The 21090-nt window shown below is 39.8% G+C and overlaps 1 protein-coding gene across 1 annotated transcript; it reads left to right on the top strand. All coding sequences in view use genetic code 11, as the record gives it.

Annotated features, from left to right (window-relative positions):
- Positions 1 to 14911: 14911 nt before the first annotated feature.
- EGR_10488 (hypothetical protein) lies at positions 14912 to 19286 on the top strand (the record flags this gene model as incomplete). The annotated part of the gene is made up of 7 exons (XM_024499737.1): positions 14912 to 14926; positions 14952 to 15021; positions 15670 to 15714; positions 15741 to 15992; positions 16869 to 17064; positions 18899 to 19064; positions 19146 to 19286. 7 exons carry the CDS (start codon positions 14912 to 14914, stop codon positions 19284 to 19286), a joined length of 885 nt encoding a protein of 294 aa, XP_024345848.1.
- Between the last annotated feature and the right edge of the window lie 1804 nt (positions 19287 to 21090).

Below are 21090 nucleotides of genomic sequence, written 5' to 3'. Positions count from 1 at the left end.
AGCTGAAAGTCATTAATCCTCATTCGATGTTGTCAAAATGAATGGGTAGCGCAATAATTAAAAAAAATTGGGACATGAAACATGGTGCAGGTAGAATAAATGGGCGCAGCTTAAAGCTAATAATTAAATAATACAAAGTGGACACAAAGGAACACCAACGCGTTATAAGCAGTGCTAAGAATGTCCATTTTAACATACTTTTAGGGAACGTCCAAGGAATTGACGTCAAACTCTTATAAAGTGAGCTAGCATAAACTCTCCTTTCGACATATACGCACTATCCTATTTCCATATCAAAAAGATAGAATAAAATACTTGGCCAGTTTGGCTAAGACGTAATCTTCAAAATGCAAGTTTTTGGCATCAGGTATGAATTTTAGATACTAAGCGGAGGTGTAAAAACCTGATACGAATTGCTTTATTTGGGGAATATGTATGATACTGCATTTAGGCCGCTGCTAACTTTGACTAACATAGTGAGCCTGACGAGGCAAACAAGTAGACATTTGTACAAGCATCTGACAAACTTTGATCAAAGGAGGATGTACCGAAGTGAAGAAACTTGTGTCCGTCGTGGAGGAGATTGAGCTGTATCAGCAAACGCGATTGTTATGCTCATTATCAGAAAGGTGGTTGACAGCATACAAGGGCTTAATAAATGCTTTTAGTAATTAGGAGTAAAGAATATTCGCAATCTGAAAAGCATTGGGGGCAATAAAACTTCTTGTCATTTTATTGTAAAACCTAAAATGTGTTCAAACTTTGTCACTTTATGTGCTTTAAATTGTAACTCGACGTGACAGTAAGAGAGGCATGGGTGTTGCATAACAGAAAATAAGTTGAAACCATCATAGATGCAATTTCTTAATTGAAATCTGATATGTTGCATTGAAATTTTTGCTTTTATTAGAAAGTGCTTTTGAGAAATTTATAAAAATATTAATGTACCTTATTCTAGGAGACTGTTATGCTGAAGCGCCTATTATTTACTCTTTCAAAATTAACCTAAGAGGCATTTGTTTAAATGAATCCAATTAAATGTCCAAACTTAATTATTGTCCGATAATCACATCAGAGGTATCAATTGCCACCAGCCAATATTCTTGCTGAAGCGAGGATCCTTAAATCGTAACATTTGAATGGAGGTGAGTAAGATAAGTAAGAGAATCAATCGCCACAGCAGTTTAATTCCAATTCGTTTTGTTTGCTTAACACACTTAACTCTGCTTCGAAGGCTGTGAGGTATCCTAGAGAAATACCTTACCGACTTAGGCGGATAAATTCTCATTTGTCCTCATTTTTAGGAAGCTGCTCCATTATTACTATGCCAAACAGAAATAGCATACTTTTGTGCGAATCACCCTTCTTCTTCCTTTTATGACTATTTGTCTTTGAACAACTCACCTGGAGTTGGTCCTATTGTTTGAGATTGCTTGCAAGACTCACACTGCAGTGTTGCGATGACATTCCTCCATAATAAAACGCTGTTGATTTGAAGCTTCTGGTATATTCCTTGGATCCTGAGGAAATAATTTGAAAAAATATATTACTACATCAAATTTTATGAGTTAATTTCATTGTGTTAATAATTAAGAAGGTTTCTAAACAATGGGTTGCCTTGCAACTCCATGTTTCAAAGATAACCCAATCGAAGGCGCACTTACAGGAGAACCGAAAAGTAAACTGAGCAACTTAACCTCATTTATTGTCTTCCACGTAAATCCTACCGTGCTTACAGTATTATCTTCCACCTTCTCTTTAATTGGCGAATTCCAAATACTGTACACCTATCCGGTGATTTGCTGCTTAACAGCAGAATATTTCCATTGTCCAAAATTAGCAATGACTACCTTGTATCATCGAGTAAAGGTTTTGAGTGTAGCAGGATTTATTCAGTGGTTTCCATTGTCATTTCTATGCTCAGTGCGTCGACATGTGTTGTATGTGCTCGACACGTAAATTGTGATGAAAAGTTGTCGGTAGACGACCCTTTTACAAGACTTTTGAATGCATCTATTCGTGAGACATTCAAACTTGTGAGAGGTCAGAGCTTTGGATCAGCATAAGGTGAGGCAACCAGTCGAAGCAGATATGTGAAAGAAAAGGTTGGGATTTTCCAAATTGCACCGATACATATGACTAAGCCTATGTCATATCATTCTACAGCTTGATCAAAATAACTGTAATTGCAGAACGAGAATGCAGAGGCCAGCAGTTCCTGTACCCGTTTTTTTGCCTCATCTCTCATGTGAATAACCAGAAGTCGCGGTAAGTGTATAGCCTTAGATGAAAACCATGCAAAAATAGGTATTAAACCCTAAACTAACTTAAATGTGCTCACCTGTATGGATCGCTTTTTACTTGCTGTGCCAATTTAAGTCTAAGAACACAGGGTAGTTTGCGATTAGCCTTTTTAGAAACGCACTCATTCAGTCCTAATGCTATATGCTTTATATGCCAATCAGAAGCTAAGGTGATTTTCTGCTGTGAATTGAGCCCTCCCATTTGATAGTCAATATTGACATCTGCACTTTGGTCTTTTACATAAAATCATTATGATAAGTTTATTAAAACATTCCTTCTGTGACCATCTTACCAAAGCTATGAACTTAGAATGGAAATTTAAAAAGGACGTCTATCATTTTCAAATGCTTTGACAAAACGTAGTTATTAACATGTAGTATTTTTGCAAATAATTTATTTTTTGGAAATGCATTCCAGTTAGCAAAACTCAAACAATGCTTTTTTGCTAAAATTTCTGTATTTTTTGAAATATGAGCTTGTTTTATCGCGTAAAGCAGTTGTTAGTAGGCTGCACAATTGTTACATTTGTATACATGTGCTTTGTAATGGAAGCTGAAGCTTTGGCAGGCCCTAATAGACCATGGCAATAAATAAGCAATTATTTTTATGCACTGAATCGCAGTAATTGCCACTGACACCGTTATGCGTGCAACCAAATACCATCAAAACAGTTTACGTTTTATATAAAATTCATTCTTTCATTTTACCGATTTAGTGCATATCTTGGCGTTTCCGGACATAATTATCAATTATTAACCTCACAGTTGAAATCTCTATTGTAAATTATTTGGAAGTGCATTCCGACTGACAAAACTCAAACGATGCTTGTTGTGCTACATTTTTAGTATTTTCCGAAACTTGAGCTTATTTTATTGCTTAGCGCAGTAATTAGCAAGCTGCTCAATTGTCACATTTATGTGTACGTACTCTGTGATAAACGCTGAAGCTTTGGCATGGCCTAATGGCCCGTGGAAATTAAATAAGCAATTATTTTAATGCACAGACTCGTCGTAATAGCCATTGACACTGTAATGCATACAATCAAATACCAACAAAACAATTTACGTTTGATATAACATTTATTCTTTTATTTTACCGATTTGGTGCAAATCTCGGATTTCTTGACATAATCATTCATTATTAATCTCACAGTCGAAATCCCTACTATATATTATGCAGTTAAGCTGACTCTGCGATGTATTATTAAATTCTGCAGTATTTTTCCTGTTTTAATGGAAAAAAGATCAATGATAGAGTGCTCGAAAGAAATTTGGAAAAAGTAATGCACGAAACTTTTCATAACATTAAAATAGGAAGCATAGGCATGCAGTAACCTAAGCAACACTTTCAGTATGGCGTGCATGTGGTGAGATATTTAGCAGTTGCCCATCAAATGATAAACAAACATTTCATTACAGACTTATTTGGCAATAAGTAAGTGATGTGCTGATAAATAGCACACTATGAGTAAGAATATAAAGGATCGGTTTATTCTTGGTGATTTTATGATACGTTGATCATATGCAATTGGCCGAGAAGACAAATTCAAATCATAATACCTCACCCACTCCAAAACGTCTACTGTGTTGCCCATGTTTCGGAAATAAAGAAGCATCAGTAAATAGTAAATAGCACAAAATAGTAAAATAGAGAAAATTATGGAAGTTGTTCGTGAATATAAGCGGGGTTCTATTTTACTGTTTTTTTATGGGACAAATAATTATGCTACCCGCCATTTACGGTGAATAAAAAGCCTTCTGTTAGTAACAAACCAAAGACTCTTAGGCAAATGAAATGTCTATTAAGCCAACTAACGTAACCACATTATCACCAAAACGCTATCACTCCTAAGATCCGAACAGCAGCGGATCATTTGGCATGACAGTAGGAGAGCGGTTTCGAATCCACCCCAAAGGAGACAGCTAGACTAATCATTTTGGGAAACAATGAATTATAAATTAAAAGTGTGCCAAAGTATGTAGGAAAGGTGTAAATTAATAGCTGTGCATTGTAAAAATGCAATATGCAGAAATGAAGGAACAGCGTTGGAATAAGTGAGGAACAGTTTTATGTTAGGTCAATTTTGCCTGTGACCTATTTTTAAATTGGTTGCCTTTGGAAAAGTTCGGGTATAACAGTGTTTATTACTAAAAGTTTTCAAGTGGTAAATTTATCGCTGAGGCAAACAGTTTGCTGATGAATTTCCCATTCATGTATGCATAAATTCGGAAAATTAATTCCACATAATAGTCACCCTCACGGAGTTATTGTTTCCAAGCATACACGATTCGTCTTACAGAGTTAACTACGTTTCCTTGACACTTGAAAAATATTAATAGTTAGTTTAGCTGGAGGAAATGATATTGTGGAATGATCGGAAGCAAGAAATCAAGTAATAGTCACCTTAGGTCTTCAGTTGGAAATGCCATAGTGCGCATACCTACTAGATGTTTCAGCATAGGGGAAACGTTCTGTAACATATCATCGCGCACTCAGTAATTGACAGCGAACCTATCAGAGCGGATATTTAAACAGATTTAAAACACTGACAACACCTAAATTCATAAACTCCAAAACACTGTAAATTGGTTATTGAGAGTAAGCGTCATTTTGAAAGTAACAAGTTGTCTTTCGCTTTATGCTTATGCACTTAGCCTAAGTCAGCGTGGACTTTGCTACGGGATATTGAGTGGAGAAGCAAATGTCTGAGGGACCATATCGAACATCAAATTTTGAGTTAAATGCAAAATCACTAATGCTATATATCACTACTTATTACGGCTAATGTTAGCTAATCAACAAATAACTTTGGAGATGTAAAATCATGATGACTAGGTACTGCAAACATTAGAGTTTATTACAGCGTTGAAAATCATCTGAGCATACCGGACAGCTACACCCACATAGAGTTTGCGTATTATTTTCAACAATTTTTATTTGTTTCCAGTCATGTATGTCGATTCTAGTCTGCAGAAAATTGATAGTCATTCTATTCACCTAAGAGACGATTAAGAGATCAGGGACATCACATCCAATACCTTCTTGCAAATTAGGCCAAAATTTATGTCCAGTTTTGTGTTGCATTTTTATGACAGAGGCAGGCAGTCTTGCTTCTAAGTCATTACTTGGTAAACTCTTGCTAAATACAGTGTTTTGTCTGCTAGTAACCTGAAGAATTAAATATTTTAAGCAACTTGTCACTTTTATCCACCCAAATTTATAATAAATTACTTTACCGTGGGTGCTTTCACCTGTATGTTTAATTTACAGAAACTTCTTTACTTCCCTACCATCAAAACAGCCAATTATGTAGAAAACTTATACTCCTCTGCAGTGTTGAGCTACCGATAGAAATACGCGCATAAAATTATCACTTGTGCCTTGTTTTTAAGCTCAACCACATTCACGTCGCATTTGCATTTTTACCTTAAGAACAGCCAAATCCGCAGCAATTAGACAGCAAATCATCTGCTTCCTTTTAAAGCACAAAAGACCATAGTATCTGAACTCCTCGCTAAAATCCCATTAAGATAAAGTATCATGGAGGAAAACACGTTATTATCCCACAGAAGAGCGAGAAAGCGATCAACACGGGCTGGCAGTCATGACATAGAGTGGAATTTCAACCCGTGGGGACTGAATTACCCATGCAGGTAAGGCGGAGATTGGGCAAATTATCTGATCGCTGGTAGCGATTTTCGGAAGCACTAGCTTTTCCTAAAGACAAACAAAGTGCACTCTCCAAGAAGAGGAAACCAACGTGTCAGTAGAAGTAGTTCAGCATTATCCCCTACTAGGATTTTTAACTTTACTGGTTCTAAATCGCGACAAATCAGTCGGCTTGAACATGTGAAAATGAATAACATTTGCAGGATTTTTAAGCAGCCTTGGAGAAATGCTTCGCTTAAAGCAAACTTTTATCCGTTGTGTTGGAACTAAAGCTGACACTAAGGTATCCATTTCGACACAATCCATCTAACAGTCTTTGTTGCTACTCGTATAAAATACAATCTACGGTAAGTAATTATCCATATAAGTGCTATCTCATCAAGTAGCCTAATACCGTGTCTTTGTCAGCAGGTACCAAATGTGTCAAAAAACAGGCGATTTTAACCATTCAAGGAGTTTGCGTTTGACTGGCGACATTACCGCCAGGCAGAGAAAATTGCCTCAAATATTTAAGCGGAATTTAATTAGATGTATGGATGCCTTTGGTAAAAGTGCATTAAGTAAACAGGTTTGGTGGATGAAATATAATCGGTATTCTTAAGACTTTTCCTCCTTTATGCCATTGTGATAAATTAGCAGAATAACCTCTTTTCTACTGGTTATCGCTTTTGACCATTAACGAGCTCTCACGAGTTCAGAGCTCGTGCTGCTCTCAGACATAAAACAGCATCACTTTTGGTGTCATTCTTTATTTATAGTTGGAAGGTAAATAGATTCCTACTGCAATTGATTTTGGCTTTCATCAAAGCATTTTAAGTAGACGGTATAAATGTTTATTTCTAAATTGTATTGTATGATTCCGATGCCACCAATCTCGCGTACCGTATTCACCGTTCAAAACTACTTTTCATGCTGAACAGAAGAAAATCAAAGGATTGCGTTGTGAATAGCTCTATTTTTAGAATATACTGACAAAACACGTGTATGTTTACTAAAATTAGGGAGTGTTGTGCAATAGACTTAACTTTTTGTGCTATTGCAATTCACGACGCAACTCAATTTGTCTACTATTCTCGTCCGACTTATGCAGTCATTTAGTAAAACGTTGTCGGAATTAAAACTTAACAACTGCTAGTAGACAAAGTTTCCCCTTTGTTTTCCACAAGGCCTTATAGACCGGCCCACGTTGTTTTAAAGCTCGATCAGTGCCAAGCAATACTAAAAATAGGAAGAATTTGCCCCACGAATGTTCAATATCACTTTGCTTATGGAAGTAATATAGTGCAGTCAATATTTGGTTCAACGTACTAAATATCAATTTTCGTTTTCATCTGATATTAAAAATTAGTAAATCTAAAGAGCTTCTCCTTTATGCCACTTGGTATCTTATGCTCCACTTTTATTTTACATCGATGCATGCGCCACCAACACGACGTCGCCAGTTGTCAGTAATTGCAAAGTGAGAAGTCCCGACAATGACATCTTAATCAATTGATGCGATGTCTAATGTTGGCGAAGTTGGATCACATGGTGCGAGTCGAGGGTTGACATAAAGGACTATATAGAAGTTAAGTTCTCCTTCATCCATTTTTTACTCCCTCAACTTTGACAAAAAGCGTAACTTTTGCGGTAAGAGCGAATCCGTTTGCTTGGTGGAATAGAATGCAACGTAAATCGCATTTATCTCAAGTTTGAGCATTTTCATGTGATTTGATTGGTAAGTACGGACTTACCACTTCTCCAGCTCTAGTGCGACATTTGTTGAATGCCTCCATGTGATCCTAAATCATAGTTCTTAGTTTTCATTTTAGAATCGGACATAATCAGCAGCGTATTTTACATTAGAAAATATGAACATTAGAGAAGGACACTCTCACTTTATACCACCACGGACAAAAAGCCATGCCATAATTAATTGTGCTGTGATGTTGAAATGTCACAGCGGCGTTTGTGAAGAACATGCATGCTCTGCTTCTGCCGATTCACAACTTATGGATAAATCCGTTGTTTTAAAATGTATGGAGATAGAAATATGTACGTGCATTGTACGCAGAGAATGATTTAACAAATAAACGGTCTCTGAAAGGTATAGACACGTAAGCTATGTGGGTAAGATTTAACTACCCGAACTAAAGAGATATCTTTTATTATCAGGCGCTTTTAATCACTACTATCTTAGACCCTTATGAGATGTCGGTTTACGCATCGACATTGCCTCATAGCAGTGCACTTCAGTGATAAGATTTTTCTTAAAATAAATTATACACCGATAAGTTAACCTTTACATGGCCACAGTGGATGTAATCGTTAAAACACTATAATTGGTTATTACGATACCCATTAGAAAAACTAAAAATTATTTGCTCAAGGTGACACTGTTAGGATCATACTTCCTAACTTAGACTTTGTTCCAAATTAAGTCAATCAGGACAATTCTTAAGTGATTCAGATTAAGGCAGCCCAAAATACTCGTTGTAACAAAATGCTTGGTGGAGTTTTGATAGTATCAGGAACTAGCTGCAGCCAGTTAGATTTTAGAAATAAATGATTTAATAATAACGCACGAATTAGAATAAACTGCAGACTTTTGCCGTTGCAGCCTTTTCAGCTAAACCCGACGCATTTCTTAGATGTAAGTAGATAGAGTTATCTCTTCAACATTTCGACTTAACTAAAGCCTTTGCCACTATTGCTATCTCCCCAGCTTTGTTCCTTACTTATCGAGGCATGGAAAGAATTAAAAATTATCGGGAATTAAAAAAATGTGTGACATGAATCACAGTTCGACTCACACATATGTGACCCACTTAGAGGTTTTGGATACCCTATGGACATATCCTGAGGCTATTTTTAAGAACCACGAAAACTTTTAAGAAGATAAGTAGTGGCCTAAACATGTACGCTGGTTAAGTTAAAGGGAAAAATATACGATGCTAAGGCATTCGCATCTTATTGTACGCATGCCTACCCAATTAATATAGACCAAAATATATGAGGGCGAGAGGCAAGTGAAACCACTAGACACTGTGTTAAAGGGAATCCAAGTGCATAAAAAGTAGTGTTGATTTATATTACTGCTTAAGTGTTCTACTTATTTTAAAATAAACGTATAACTGGTAATCATTTGGTACTAATTCGGAAATCAGACAAGCCCAATTTCGTAACAACTAACGAGCTTTACCCTACAAATTGGCTTGCACTAATAGTTCACAAATTTCTAAGGATATTTGTTAGTTTATAACTAAAAATTAAAAGCTCATGATTTTAAGGTGGGAAAATCTTTCGCCTTCTCCATTTGAATAATTTCTACCACAAATCTCCTAGTCCAAAGATACGAATGGAAACATAGTCAGTTAATTCGAATAAGCCTGGCACAAGGGGAAATGCCTACAGGGATGGCTTGAAGACATGTGCACACTCAGCATGCCCCAATTCGCATAATCCGCAGACCATTCTGTGCAGTAAAGGCGGAGTCCTGAATCTGCTACATATTGCTCTGCAGCATATCACAATAAAATATGAATTCGAGAGATATTCTTATGAAAAGGCCAAATTATTGTAGATCAAAAAGGCAATTTTCGTCTATTCGACTACAACTGTCTGCACTTACAAATTTGGTCTCCAATAGAATGAATGAGAAGCAATTCAAAACAGTCAAATTGTACCAGACATTTAGAGCAAGTGCTGTGGTTTGTGCCCGTTTTCAAGTGTTGAGGTGCCATTTTCATTTCAGTTTTTGTAAATATAAAATGTAATAGAGGAACACTAGGGATATTTTTTCGATTGTTTTGCCTATTTCATGCAATAAGCCTGCTCCACTGACTGCGAATGGCGTCAAGCAAATTGGACATAATTCAGATTCATTTACTACATCATTTAAAATACCCCAAGTAACGTGTTTGACACCTGTTAGTCGAATCAAAAATGAAGTGATAAACTGAGCAAAAGAGGGGTTAATTTGCTTGACTTGATTGTTTTGGCAAATTTGTGATTGGTTGCATCAAAACATCAAATCAGTTACTTATTTAACCCTGTGAAATTTTAATGCATTTATGCATGCTTTGTGAAAATAAACGACACCCGCCTTGATGGCTACCTTTCTTGTGTGCTCGGAATATGGGTCGGTTGTTGAATGACATGGGGTATATGGAGCAGGGGTGTGGGTTTATTCTGGCGAAGAGACAGGTGATATATACAAAATTTAAAACAATGCTTGCACCTCGCTCAGCTATGTCCTCAAGTCCAGGCATGAGCAACCATCCAAGGATCACTGAACGTGCGCTTACTTTGGAACTCCAAAGTAAACACCCTTTAAGTAGATTGCCTTAAATCCACTTTGCTTTATCATTTTGGTTCTATCTATTTGATTTCAGACCCAATTTCTCTTAAACTTGCCCACAAATTCATTTGATACAGAAATTATTTTTTTTTTCTAATAATGGGCAGCTTCTCTGACTCATCGTAGCCACATTTTTAGCCTCACTACAGACGAGGTAATTTTCGGTGTCGAGAGGACTGTTTGAGTTAAAAAAGGTCAGACGGGAGAAGATTTTAGGAACACCAGTGGCCTGTGGTTCATTTGGGAAAAGTCCATGCCTTAAGCATGTAAGCAATAGAAGGCGCGAAGCTGATGGCCTGCATCTTTGCGTCTTTCCATTTCATTGCAGAGCGCCTTATGCCATTCTGGTTTGCTTTCTGCTCCAAAACAATCACAGATGTTGCAAACGTAGTCATCTATTTCTAGAAATGCTTGCATACTAATTGGAATTACATGATCTTACGTGCTTAAACAGTGGCATAAGCCTATTTAGAAAGCGCCACTATATAAAACATCATGTGATTAGTAGACAGAAGACATGTTATTAGAGCTCTCTTAATAAACAGTCTACTATAGCAGCTGCATTCATATCAAAAAGATAAATTTTTATTCCCCTTAACGCAGTCATTCACTTGTGCAAAATAGAATTTCGAATTACAATTTCGCTATATATACACTGGCTTTTCATTATAGTAAGGTAATTGCTTACCTCATGAAAATGCAAGGGTTCCGTATATCTCCCATTTCATAGGGAATTTGAATATTTTCCATCAATGGGTTATGAAATTTCACATAAGTACTGGTTACCTCGTTGCCTGATTTTGGCCCTTTGTAACAGGTGTAAAAGTAAAGTACTGCATGCCAGGTTTACGTCTAAATGTTTCCAAGTCGCAAAGCATGATATGGACTTGTCTCATTCTTCTATGATATATGCCAAATAATCTCACAGTGTTAATATTTCTGAAAAAGTAGGAATTGATCACTTAGTACCATCTGACATTAAATATAGTCAGCTGTTTTAAGAAGTACTCAGAAAGTTGTAATAATTTGCCTTTTGCTCTTCACCATAGCGAAATTCAAAGTGCGGCAAAGCTGTACTACGGCAAACTAAGCTTCAATGCCAAATATCAAGCATTCCTTCTAGAAAATAAAACTATTAACTAGTGCATTGGCCATATCATTGCATGAATAAGTAGTTTTGTTTTGCAAAATTTTAGCACGGTGCGATGTTTGTAAACACGAGTCTTCCCTCTCTGATCGCCATCGACTCACTCCTTCTACAACAAGCAAACCATTTCGTAGTGGCGTGATTAGCATAAACAAGCATTTGTAGAAAAAGTCATTCACCATTTCATTGGAAAGAGAGCTTATGTCTATCTTGTTTAGTGATTATTTGAGAATGTGACATCTTATCGAATCAGCAATAAAGCAGCGGGTGGAATATGAAGCCAACAATACAGAGTCTCGTCAGATAGGATGGCCGTCACCGAAGACGGAGTAAAACAGGTGGGCGCATTGCCAATACTAACCAACTAGATGGACGTCCATAGTTTTGTACGCTAGTCATATCACTACAGGCTTTTCGTTGAAGGTTTACTAATATCGCTAGCGTCCTGCGTAAATTAATTAAAAAGCAGGTGAGTGTTTCTGGGGGAGATAAGGCAATATGAGGCGTTTAAATAACTAAAATGAATGCGCTGCTTTACACCGATTCTAGCGTTGCTGCACTTCGAATCGAGTGCCCCAATGTTTGTACTGCATGTAGAGGCATGCCACGTAGTCGTGGGCAGTGTACACGCACGCAGGGACAAAGATGGAAGGCAGCACGTCATAGCCTACTCTTGTGCCCGACTCAACAAAAAATTGAGATGTAACAGTGCAACATAATACGTGCCACCTTTACAATTGCTAGACACTTCAGGTACTACCTGATGACGAGGCAATTCATAATAAGAACGGATTATTAGGCGCTTACCAGGTTTAAACAATGAAGGTAATAGACCGTTCAATTGCACATTAGTACAAAGAACTGCAACAATACAATTCCATAGTACAGTGGGGAAAGAAGAATGTGAATATTAATGCGGTCGCTCCAGTTCGTAAACTAGTTGCGCCAAAGAAGACGATGATGTTGTGCATGCCATATTCTTGAGCAAAACTTCTAAATAACATTGGAGGAACTCAAAGTAGAACCAATTCAAAAACAGCTCTGATATGTGAGACTTCCCTTGCATTCTCTTATAAGCCCGCAGAGCTATAAATGACCTCTTCCACCATGGTGGACAGACACATAAGGTCATAATGGCACAAGACTCCCTCTAGAGAATGGGATTTTGCGGCATTAAATAAATGTGGGTTCATCTAAGGGACTTGTAGTCCCAGACTCATTGGTACGATCAGTTCTCCAAAAGATGCATGAGTAACTGAACTATGTGGGTGTAAATAAGATGCCAGACGCCTCAAGCAAATGATGCTGGTGGACTTTGCTCTCCCAAGACATACTTGATTTCTGCTAGGTCTGCTCCACTTGCAGTACTTCCAAGAGTCCATGCCTCGCTGTGATCGCAGCACGTCAGCCTGTACCCACTGGGTTCCCAGGGGACAGCGTAGGCATTGACGTCACGGGCCCTCTACCACGAGCTAAGAGAAGAAATGGATATACTCTGATTGTGGTCGACTTTTTCATGAAAGTAGCCGAGGCAGAACCCATGATGACAAAGGATGCACAAATGATTGCCTTTAGTTTCGCCAGTAGGTCCATTTGTCGGCATAGAGTTCCCAAATCAGTTCACAGCGAAGAAGTCACTAAATTCGGGAGTCAATTCTTTACTGGACTGTGCAAGATCTTCCTGACCCTAAAGACGCACAACACTTGGGCATCCGCAAGTCAATTCATAGGTGGAAAGAACAAGTAGCACTCTAATTGAACTACTAAAAGCTTACAGTAAGGATGCGCAACTGGAAGACTGGGACATAAGCCTAGGGTGTCCCCTCCTAGCGTGCATACCTACAGTTCACATATCAACTGGCGTTTCAGCTTTTAAGATGATCACAGGTCGTAGAGTGAGGGTGTTTTCTATATCTTTCTACCAAACACGAAAGTAGTAACAAACAGCACCCCGATTACATAACACGTCTAGAGGGAGATATAAAAACTGATAATATCGTACGTCTACACTAACGACTGTTTTATTTCAGACAAAAGAAATATCACGACAAACACAGCAAGGCTAACGTCTACCAAGAAGGACATTTAGTAGAAATGTATGGGCCGATTCTCCCATTTATACCCCACAGCAAGTTTCATCGCCCTTGGTGAAGACTGTCTCACCTACAAACTGCCACGTCTGCAACGCATAACTATGTACTCAGCCCATAACCATTCATCACAAAATGATGCATCTTTACAAAGGTGCACCACCAGTGGAATACAAGGATGAAATCTGCACACCAATGGAAAAACAAAATATGCCCGATGGCATATTCAACAACAACCCATAATGGTAGCACGGGGGATGATGCTAAATAGATGAGGGATCTATGATGAACTTATGCCGGTAAAATGGAACTTTAAGGTAGGATCGCTTCGCAAAATCTAAGCTCATTATTAAGAAGTGGTCAGATTTCTTCGAGGCAAAGGAGAGCTTAGTACCCAAACTTTCCAAAACCTGTACCGATTTAAACTGACCCTGAATAACAAACTTGTCTTAAACCAATCTGTCCGTGAAATGGGAAGAAGGCCAGAAAGGCGATAAATGGGGAAGGTGCCACAATTTATGAGTTACAGTTTTAAATATTTATAGGTTAAAAAGCCTTTCATCTATTCAATATTACACAATATATAATATCTAATAAGAGGAAAATAGGTGCTCCGTCTTTTGCCTTTTCATTCAAAAATCAGTTCATTAGTATATCTTTTATGGCAATAAGTGATCTATACTACTTTTTCCAAAAGCTAACCTGCTGTTTGTGTTTATTTTACTTTGAAGAATTCTTGAGTTAAAAAGGCCTTAAAATGACAGTGTTTCGTTTAATTTGCCATTTTCAAGGTCATCGGCTGCATTTCAGTATATTATCTGCCGGTACGGTAGGTGTCTTGCGGATTTTAATAACAGTAGGATATTGCCCAGATAGGCTTTAGTTGTTAAAAAAGCGTAAAAGTGGAGAACATTAGGCTTTACTTGGTGACAACAATGGTTCAGACTTTAAAGCGAGCACAAATGTATCTGTCTGTGGTGTCAAATGTGATAAGCATCAACGGAAAGTGGCCTTGCTCAATTACGAATGGATGTCAACTTAGGAGTTGTTGTGGTGTATTTTCTGTATCAACGACTTTAATGCAGGTGTCTTTGGGGGATTTCGCCATTAATCTCTTTCTGGACGTCCTCATAATTATATGCTTACAGTTGCATTCTCCAAGTTGTTGCAGTAGCCATGTCAGTAGATTTTATCGTGTTTGTAGGATGCGGGTACGGCTGCAATGCCCGTCGAAAGGGTAATTGAGTATGCTTCTCTTTAGTGGTGAACTGAATCGCGTCCTCTGCAGTTTCATTAGACTCAATTTCAGCATATACAACCCGGGGTGGTAAAGGTTCTGCTACCAATGGGACGTTGACGCGCATGGCAGAAGTTGAAGTAACCCTTTTGCATCTGCTGTTAGAGCTTCCCCAAATATCCCGAACCTCTTTCCGATCTGGAGCCAGGAGAGATTACATTTACAACCCCTGATGGTGAGTCATTCAATTCGTGGAATTTTGTTGATCGTCCACAATCCAATTGAGGTTTATGTAAAAATTCAGGTACTCTGTATTTGTATCCGGCATCAACTCTCTAGACGAAATATTTTGGATACTCTGAGTTTTGTATTCACAGATAAATTATTGTGAGGAGACCTGCATACCAGGTACGCATCTTTCTTCACCGTCCTACTGCACTGCCCGATTTACCATTTTTGGCAGGAAGGTGTCGAGAGTTCTGATTATGGTTGCGATTTAAGGTCGCGATTTACTTCTTTTTGGGTAGATTTTATTGCCAGTGCTTTCGGTTATTTTGAATGTGGTCTCGTCCATTGCGCAGAAGTGGAGGTTAGGGTGAAGGACAAGATCTGAGGCTGTTTTGATGATCCCTCTATTGGGGGTCACCACAGCTTCAACGAAGTTGGCCCGCTTTTGGGACACTCGTAGAGGTGATAGTCTGGGTCTTTGTGCGTAGAAGCAGGTTCGTTCGAGCGCACAGAGGTGCTGAGAGACAGGTATCACAGGTAACAGGTAAAATCGTTAGTTCTGCTGTAATATAGTAATTTTGTCAGTAATACATCAGCATTGCACTGTAATGAGTGAGAATTTCACCTGAATTAAAGGCATTTCCTCCCTCATCAGTGAGCTCGGTGCCGAAGATGTGCGTTCTGAAGGACGTTAAAAGAAGTCCGTTATTAAACTACTCGGGGCAGTGGGCGCCAATTCGAAACTTCGGAAGGCCATGCGATGGCTACAAGCAGACGGTGAACTAATGCTGAGGGCGCCTTCTCACGCACCGTCGTGTTTCTCGACGCCAACTGCTTCCTCATCACCCCCCTTAGTATCTCTCCCGTCGATGACATTCATGTTGGCACCTACTGCTGCTCTTCGGAGCCCCCGTCGAACACTTCTACAGCAAACCATTCCAGTGCGCCGAGTATCGTCTTATCGTGAACGGTATGGATGTATGCCTGTCTGCACACATCACATTTTTTTCCTCCCAGGTTAACTCCGCAGATGGTGAAAGGTATACAGGCTTGAACATAGGAGTGATGTGCAAGTATTAGCTTGGATGGCGTAGGCGAGCCCATAAAACTAGAATGAAAGTCTAATAGTGAGATTCCGGAAATACTGGGGTAGTCAGTTATACAATTGGAAATAGGTGCTCTTCTATTATAGCACCATTCTTGGCTGATACGTGGAGTTTGGGCATTAAATGGGCAGTTTTATTTCCTTCTTTATTAATTGTAGTTTAGACCAGTTGTCCTTTAGTAGGATTTCGGTTGAGAGTATTATAAATGATGTTTCGTTTCATAGTTTGGGTAAAAATTTTGCTTATTCTGGTGATACTTACTCAGACGGTTCATGCATTATCACAGAGAGGTGAACCTGTGTTTCCTACTTTGATACCTTCTAGTTGGTGATTGGTTGCCTTTTGTCGATTACTTTATTGTAATCTACGGTTGACTTCGATCGTTAGTGGCAGTTCGTAGAAAAATTGTCGATCATTTCTTAGTTGTTTTTGCCCAGCTAGCACTGTGTCAGCGGTGGTCAAGTAGAAACTAACGTGTAATTATTCTTTCCTGCACTACAGATGAAAGGGCTTTTGCAACCACAAACCTCATCAACGGTTTTGATTGGATTTTTCGTAAGATAAACTGCAGTACTACCACTCTCGCTTACTTGCTTAGGGTATTCAACCCTCAACGCTAGCAAATTCGTGCACTAAGGAAGCTAAATTTCAGCTTTTAAAATGGAGCCAAACCTGGAAGCAAAGCAGTGTTGGCCTTTCTCTCCCCACCTCCTTCACATGATAAAAGCCACTCTCTTTTCCCTGGCAGATCTCAATCTTACCCGCTACGGGCTTGAGGCGAAATACTACAAGGCGAAGATAACCTTCAGTGGCGCGGACCCGACAGCGAGGTGGTCGCACAGACCCACCACACTGCGGCACCGAATGAGGCTAGCGGGGATGCAAAACCTGAGTCTTCAGCTATTCGAAGTGAATGCTGCTAATGTTGGCGACTACCAGTGCTGGTCTCAACCAATTGGGGGTTAGAGGCATGCGCCTGAGACGTTCATCCTGCATCTCAAGGAGCGTAAGGCCTGAAGGCAGGCACTGGTGCATTTTCACCTGCGCTAATTTTTTTGTTGTTGGTAGATAGAACCGACTTCATCTTCGTTTTATATTTAAGATATTCCTTTGAATACAAACATTTTGGCTTATGTACTAAAAAACAGCTGGGATCGCATCATCCATCCCCTAGTTGGCGTGTTCCAGTCCTCTTGTAGCTTGGTAGATGAATTGAAAGTCATATTCTCCATCCGGACTTGCATGAAATGCATACTGTGCATTTTAAAAGATACGGACCCAGTCTGTCCACAATGTGCTGCTCTGTTTTAGGCAATTGCGCTGTATAGAAAGCACTCTCAGAAGTTTGATCCTTTGAAAATGGCGCAAATACTTATTTTTATGGGATTTTGTCTTTCTCAAAACGTTTGCCCCTCTTGCATACCCTTTCGGTCCTCTAGGTGCGCATGAATACTACATTTGCGAATTGTCTTACCGCGGCAAGTAGCAGTTGCTCCTCTACTATTCCGATGGAGCAGTACCGCTAATGGGTTGCCTAATCCGATTCCTGGTAGAATGCGTTGTGCACAGTTAGTCTTGGTGAAGTGGTTGGAGTTACAGTTGGTTTTATTCCAGCAGAGGTTATTTTATCAAAACATAGACTCAAGTACTGGCATTTAGTTGATACTATTCCACTTAACTCACTTGCTTCATAGACCAAATTCCGTAGCTTTGTAGTCACAGCCTGAATTGATTTCAACAAAAGCGGCTTGAACCATTTACAATAAGATGTGTATAGTGATGTTGACAAGTGTAAAAGTCGGCAATGCTCAAGTACAGCAACTCATGGGGCGTATTTTAACGTAGTATTATCTCAGGGAGGCTGCTGAGGCAGCACAATCCCTCTTCTCTTTCTGGCTACTGCACTAGCTGTAAAACGACCAGTAATATCAGCAGAGAGAACGCGTTTCAGTGGAATTGCTACCTTAACCTGCGCACCACTAACCGCGGGAACGGGCACGAAGCGATTGCAGTGGTACCTTTAACAACATTTCAGTGAAAAACTAAAGCGTCCAACGATAATTGCTGTGCCATGTTTGTATTAACATTTCATGCTTTGAAAGGCACTTTGATCGCGAGCTACTAAGGGGTCTGCGACTGCGGAAAAGCATTCCCATTTTGATGTTCACAAAGTTACTGTTAGGAAGTTGAAGTCCTTTTTTCGCCCCTAGCTCCAGAGCATTCTACACCACCGCCCGATTTATGTTTTCACTGTGTCCTCTTAATTTGTTGGTATAAGTGGAAACATGCAAAGTGCTGATACTCATTTTAAGGTCAGAGCCATTCACAGGCGTAGGTGTAGATGCGCAGGAGCTGTGCCAACCTCTGTGTACCATTACTTGAGCGTAGCAAGGGTGCGTGCAAACAACGCACTGCGAGTGTACTCAGCTTGTCAGTGGTAACGATCTCTGTTTTGAAGTCTTCGGGCGCTTGATTTACTCGGTGACAGGGTCCATGCTGCTACACGCATTGGCAGCTCGTAGCACAAGCTGGTTGGCCGTATCCTTTAGGTTGAAGCAAGGAATGTAGCTAACATCATTACTGTTCACCCTTCTTTCGATCACATCGGAGCCAAATGCGAGATGTGATTAATTTACTATCACTTTGACATTGTAAATAACACCCAAGTATTGGAACACCTTGTTACTGAAAGAGTATGAACTGTATGATAGCAAATAAGTTATTACTCAACATGAGGTACCAAAGACATCCACTCAATCTATATTTTAAAACACGCAGCTGCTTGAGGCCCAACCTCACCAAAGGCGTTGCCAACTGGCCAGGCGTCGAGGGACAGAACCAGCAGTCGGCAAGGCAAGAGGTGCCCTTGCCGTATGAGACAGAAGTCGGCATGAAGGAAGAGCTTATGGAGGGTCCGGTGTGTCAGGGAGCCGTGAGACAACTGGTTTGCCAGTACCAATGATCAAACACACCCTGTCCCCTTCCTCTTCCTCCTCCTCTGTCTCCACCGTCGCCATGCTGCCAGAATTCGGACCTCACCCTACTTAACGGCAATTATCCTCGTCTACTGCTGAGACGATTCAACTGGAGCGTGATCCATGGTAAGAAGGCATTGGAGCTGTTGCGGTGGCCCGAAAAAACGAGTCTTTTGCGCAACGATTCTTGACTTAGCAAATATTCTACTGGGATTAATCTTGTCCTGGCATTTATTTTTTACAGCTTTTGGAGCCTAGAGTTGTTTAAAAAAAGTCCGATTAATCGATTTGTGTTAAACAGGTTACTAAGAAGAATCGGAATGGAAATAAATTTGGCCATCTCAAACTGCATTTACTTTTCCTACAACCACCTAATACAGAATCTATTCATGTATCACAGAGTTTAGCTGATATTGGACCTGAAAATCCTGGACATTAAGAGGATGCTGTTAGTCTGGCTAAAACATTCTGGGAAAACTCACTTCACTTTCGTCATCAACGCTGGGGTGCTAAGCGATGTCGTCTCACTCAATATGGACTCACCATTCGACACTGCAAATCTTCGTCTTTGGGAACGGTGACTGTGCTGAATTCAACACTCCCACAAAACGATATCCCTCACGTTCAATTTAGCCAGGTATCCAGAATCTAGTCTTGCATGGGATGTCTAGCTGTTCAGTGGACTGTGGAGCTGAATGACTGGCATGTGTTGGGAACCTCTGTAAAAACAGTCATGGTGGTGATCGTCACTAAGTTGCCGTTTTCTACGATCGTCTTAGAAGCCTCTGCACTATCTGACTGGCCTAATATTTTGCGGCTCCTGAGCATCCTGTCATCGTTCTGTGCTGTTTGAGGTCTTCGATAGATACAGGTAGATATAGGTACCTGTGTTTCGGATTTTATGTCTCGCCTAATCCCATCGCACATCAAATATCAGGAAACTACCTAATGAATTGGAAAAAAAACACTGAACAACAAGTGAACGCGAATTTTTTCATTAAGCCATTGAAAGGTGGTAACTGCATGATCGGTCAATGTGGCGTGGACTTCCACTTGGCCTGCCCTTTTGCGGTCACAGTTAAGCCCTTCTCCAGCATTAATGGTTACGAGCAATGTAGGCGGGAGAGCACGGTTAGTGACCCATTGGCCATTCCTCCATGGAATGAAAAGCCACTATTTTCACCAGCCTGGATGGTCAAAACTCATATATTTTGAAGCAATTGCTCATAAGTTCTCAAATGGTCGTATGACATAAACTGACCCGCACATTTTGCCTTCGACAAGGCCCACTCCCGAATTGTCTACCCTGCACCTATGAATACTTATGAAGTGAGGTGATGGTTGGCGTGCTCTTCAGAATGGTCATAGTTTGATATTAAGTTATGAATAAATGAATAAAATGGAGGGGCGTGTTGAAGGTGGATGTAAGTAAGCACTCTCCTAATACTAAGTATGCTTTAGTGTTTCATCCGACTGAAATATTGCAATGCCTTCTGTATTTCAGATGGCGCCCTCTATGCGCTCCAATTCCTCTCCCTAGCGAAACGCATTGGCAGTCGATTGCAAAGACTGCTGACGCAAGCACTTCAAGTGCTTGACTCTGTTCAGCCAAAGAACAGGCGACCCTCAAATACTCATACCTACATCTCATCAGCCACTGGGTGGCTCCAGTCGATTTGGGTGTGACGGAGGCGCCTTCGCAAATGGCGGTATTTGTAGTGTGGGATTCATTCTACCGCCGCAAGCCTGCACGTCACTCTTCCTTATTTTGTCTATTTGACTATGGCTCTCGGCATTGTGCTCTGAGCTGCACCAATCACATAAGGCAAGTCGACGAGGCGTCAAAGTGGGTAACAAGCAGTAGAGCTGGCACAGAGAATGGAAGTCATCACCGGTTGTTAAGGCTGCCACACATTAGAAGCCCTCGGCTTTTCCAATGCTTCTTACGTAGTGATTCAAATAACTGTCTACTCGGGTGAAAGTTTCGTGTCTCAT

This window comes from Echinococcus granulosus (assembly GCF_000524195.1).
Source record: "Echinococcus granulosus chromosome Unknown EG_S00225, whole genome shotgun sequence".
NCBI lineage: Eukaryota > Metazoa > Platyhelminthes > Cestoda > Cyclophyllidea > Taeniidae > Echinococcus > Echinococcus granulosus.
This window is presented reverse-complemented; position numbering and strand designations above follow the sequence as displayed.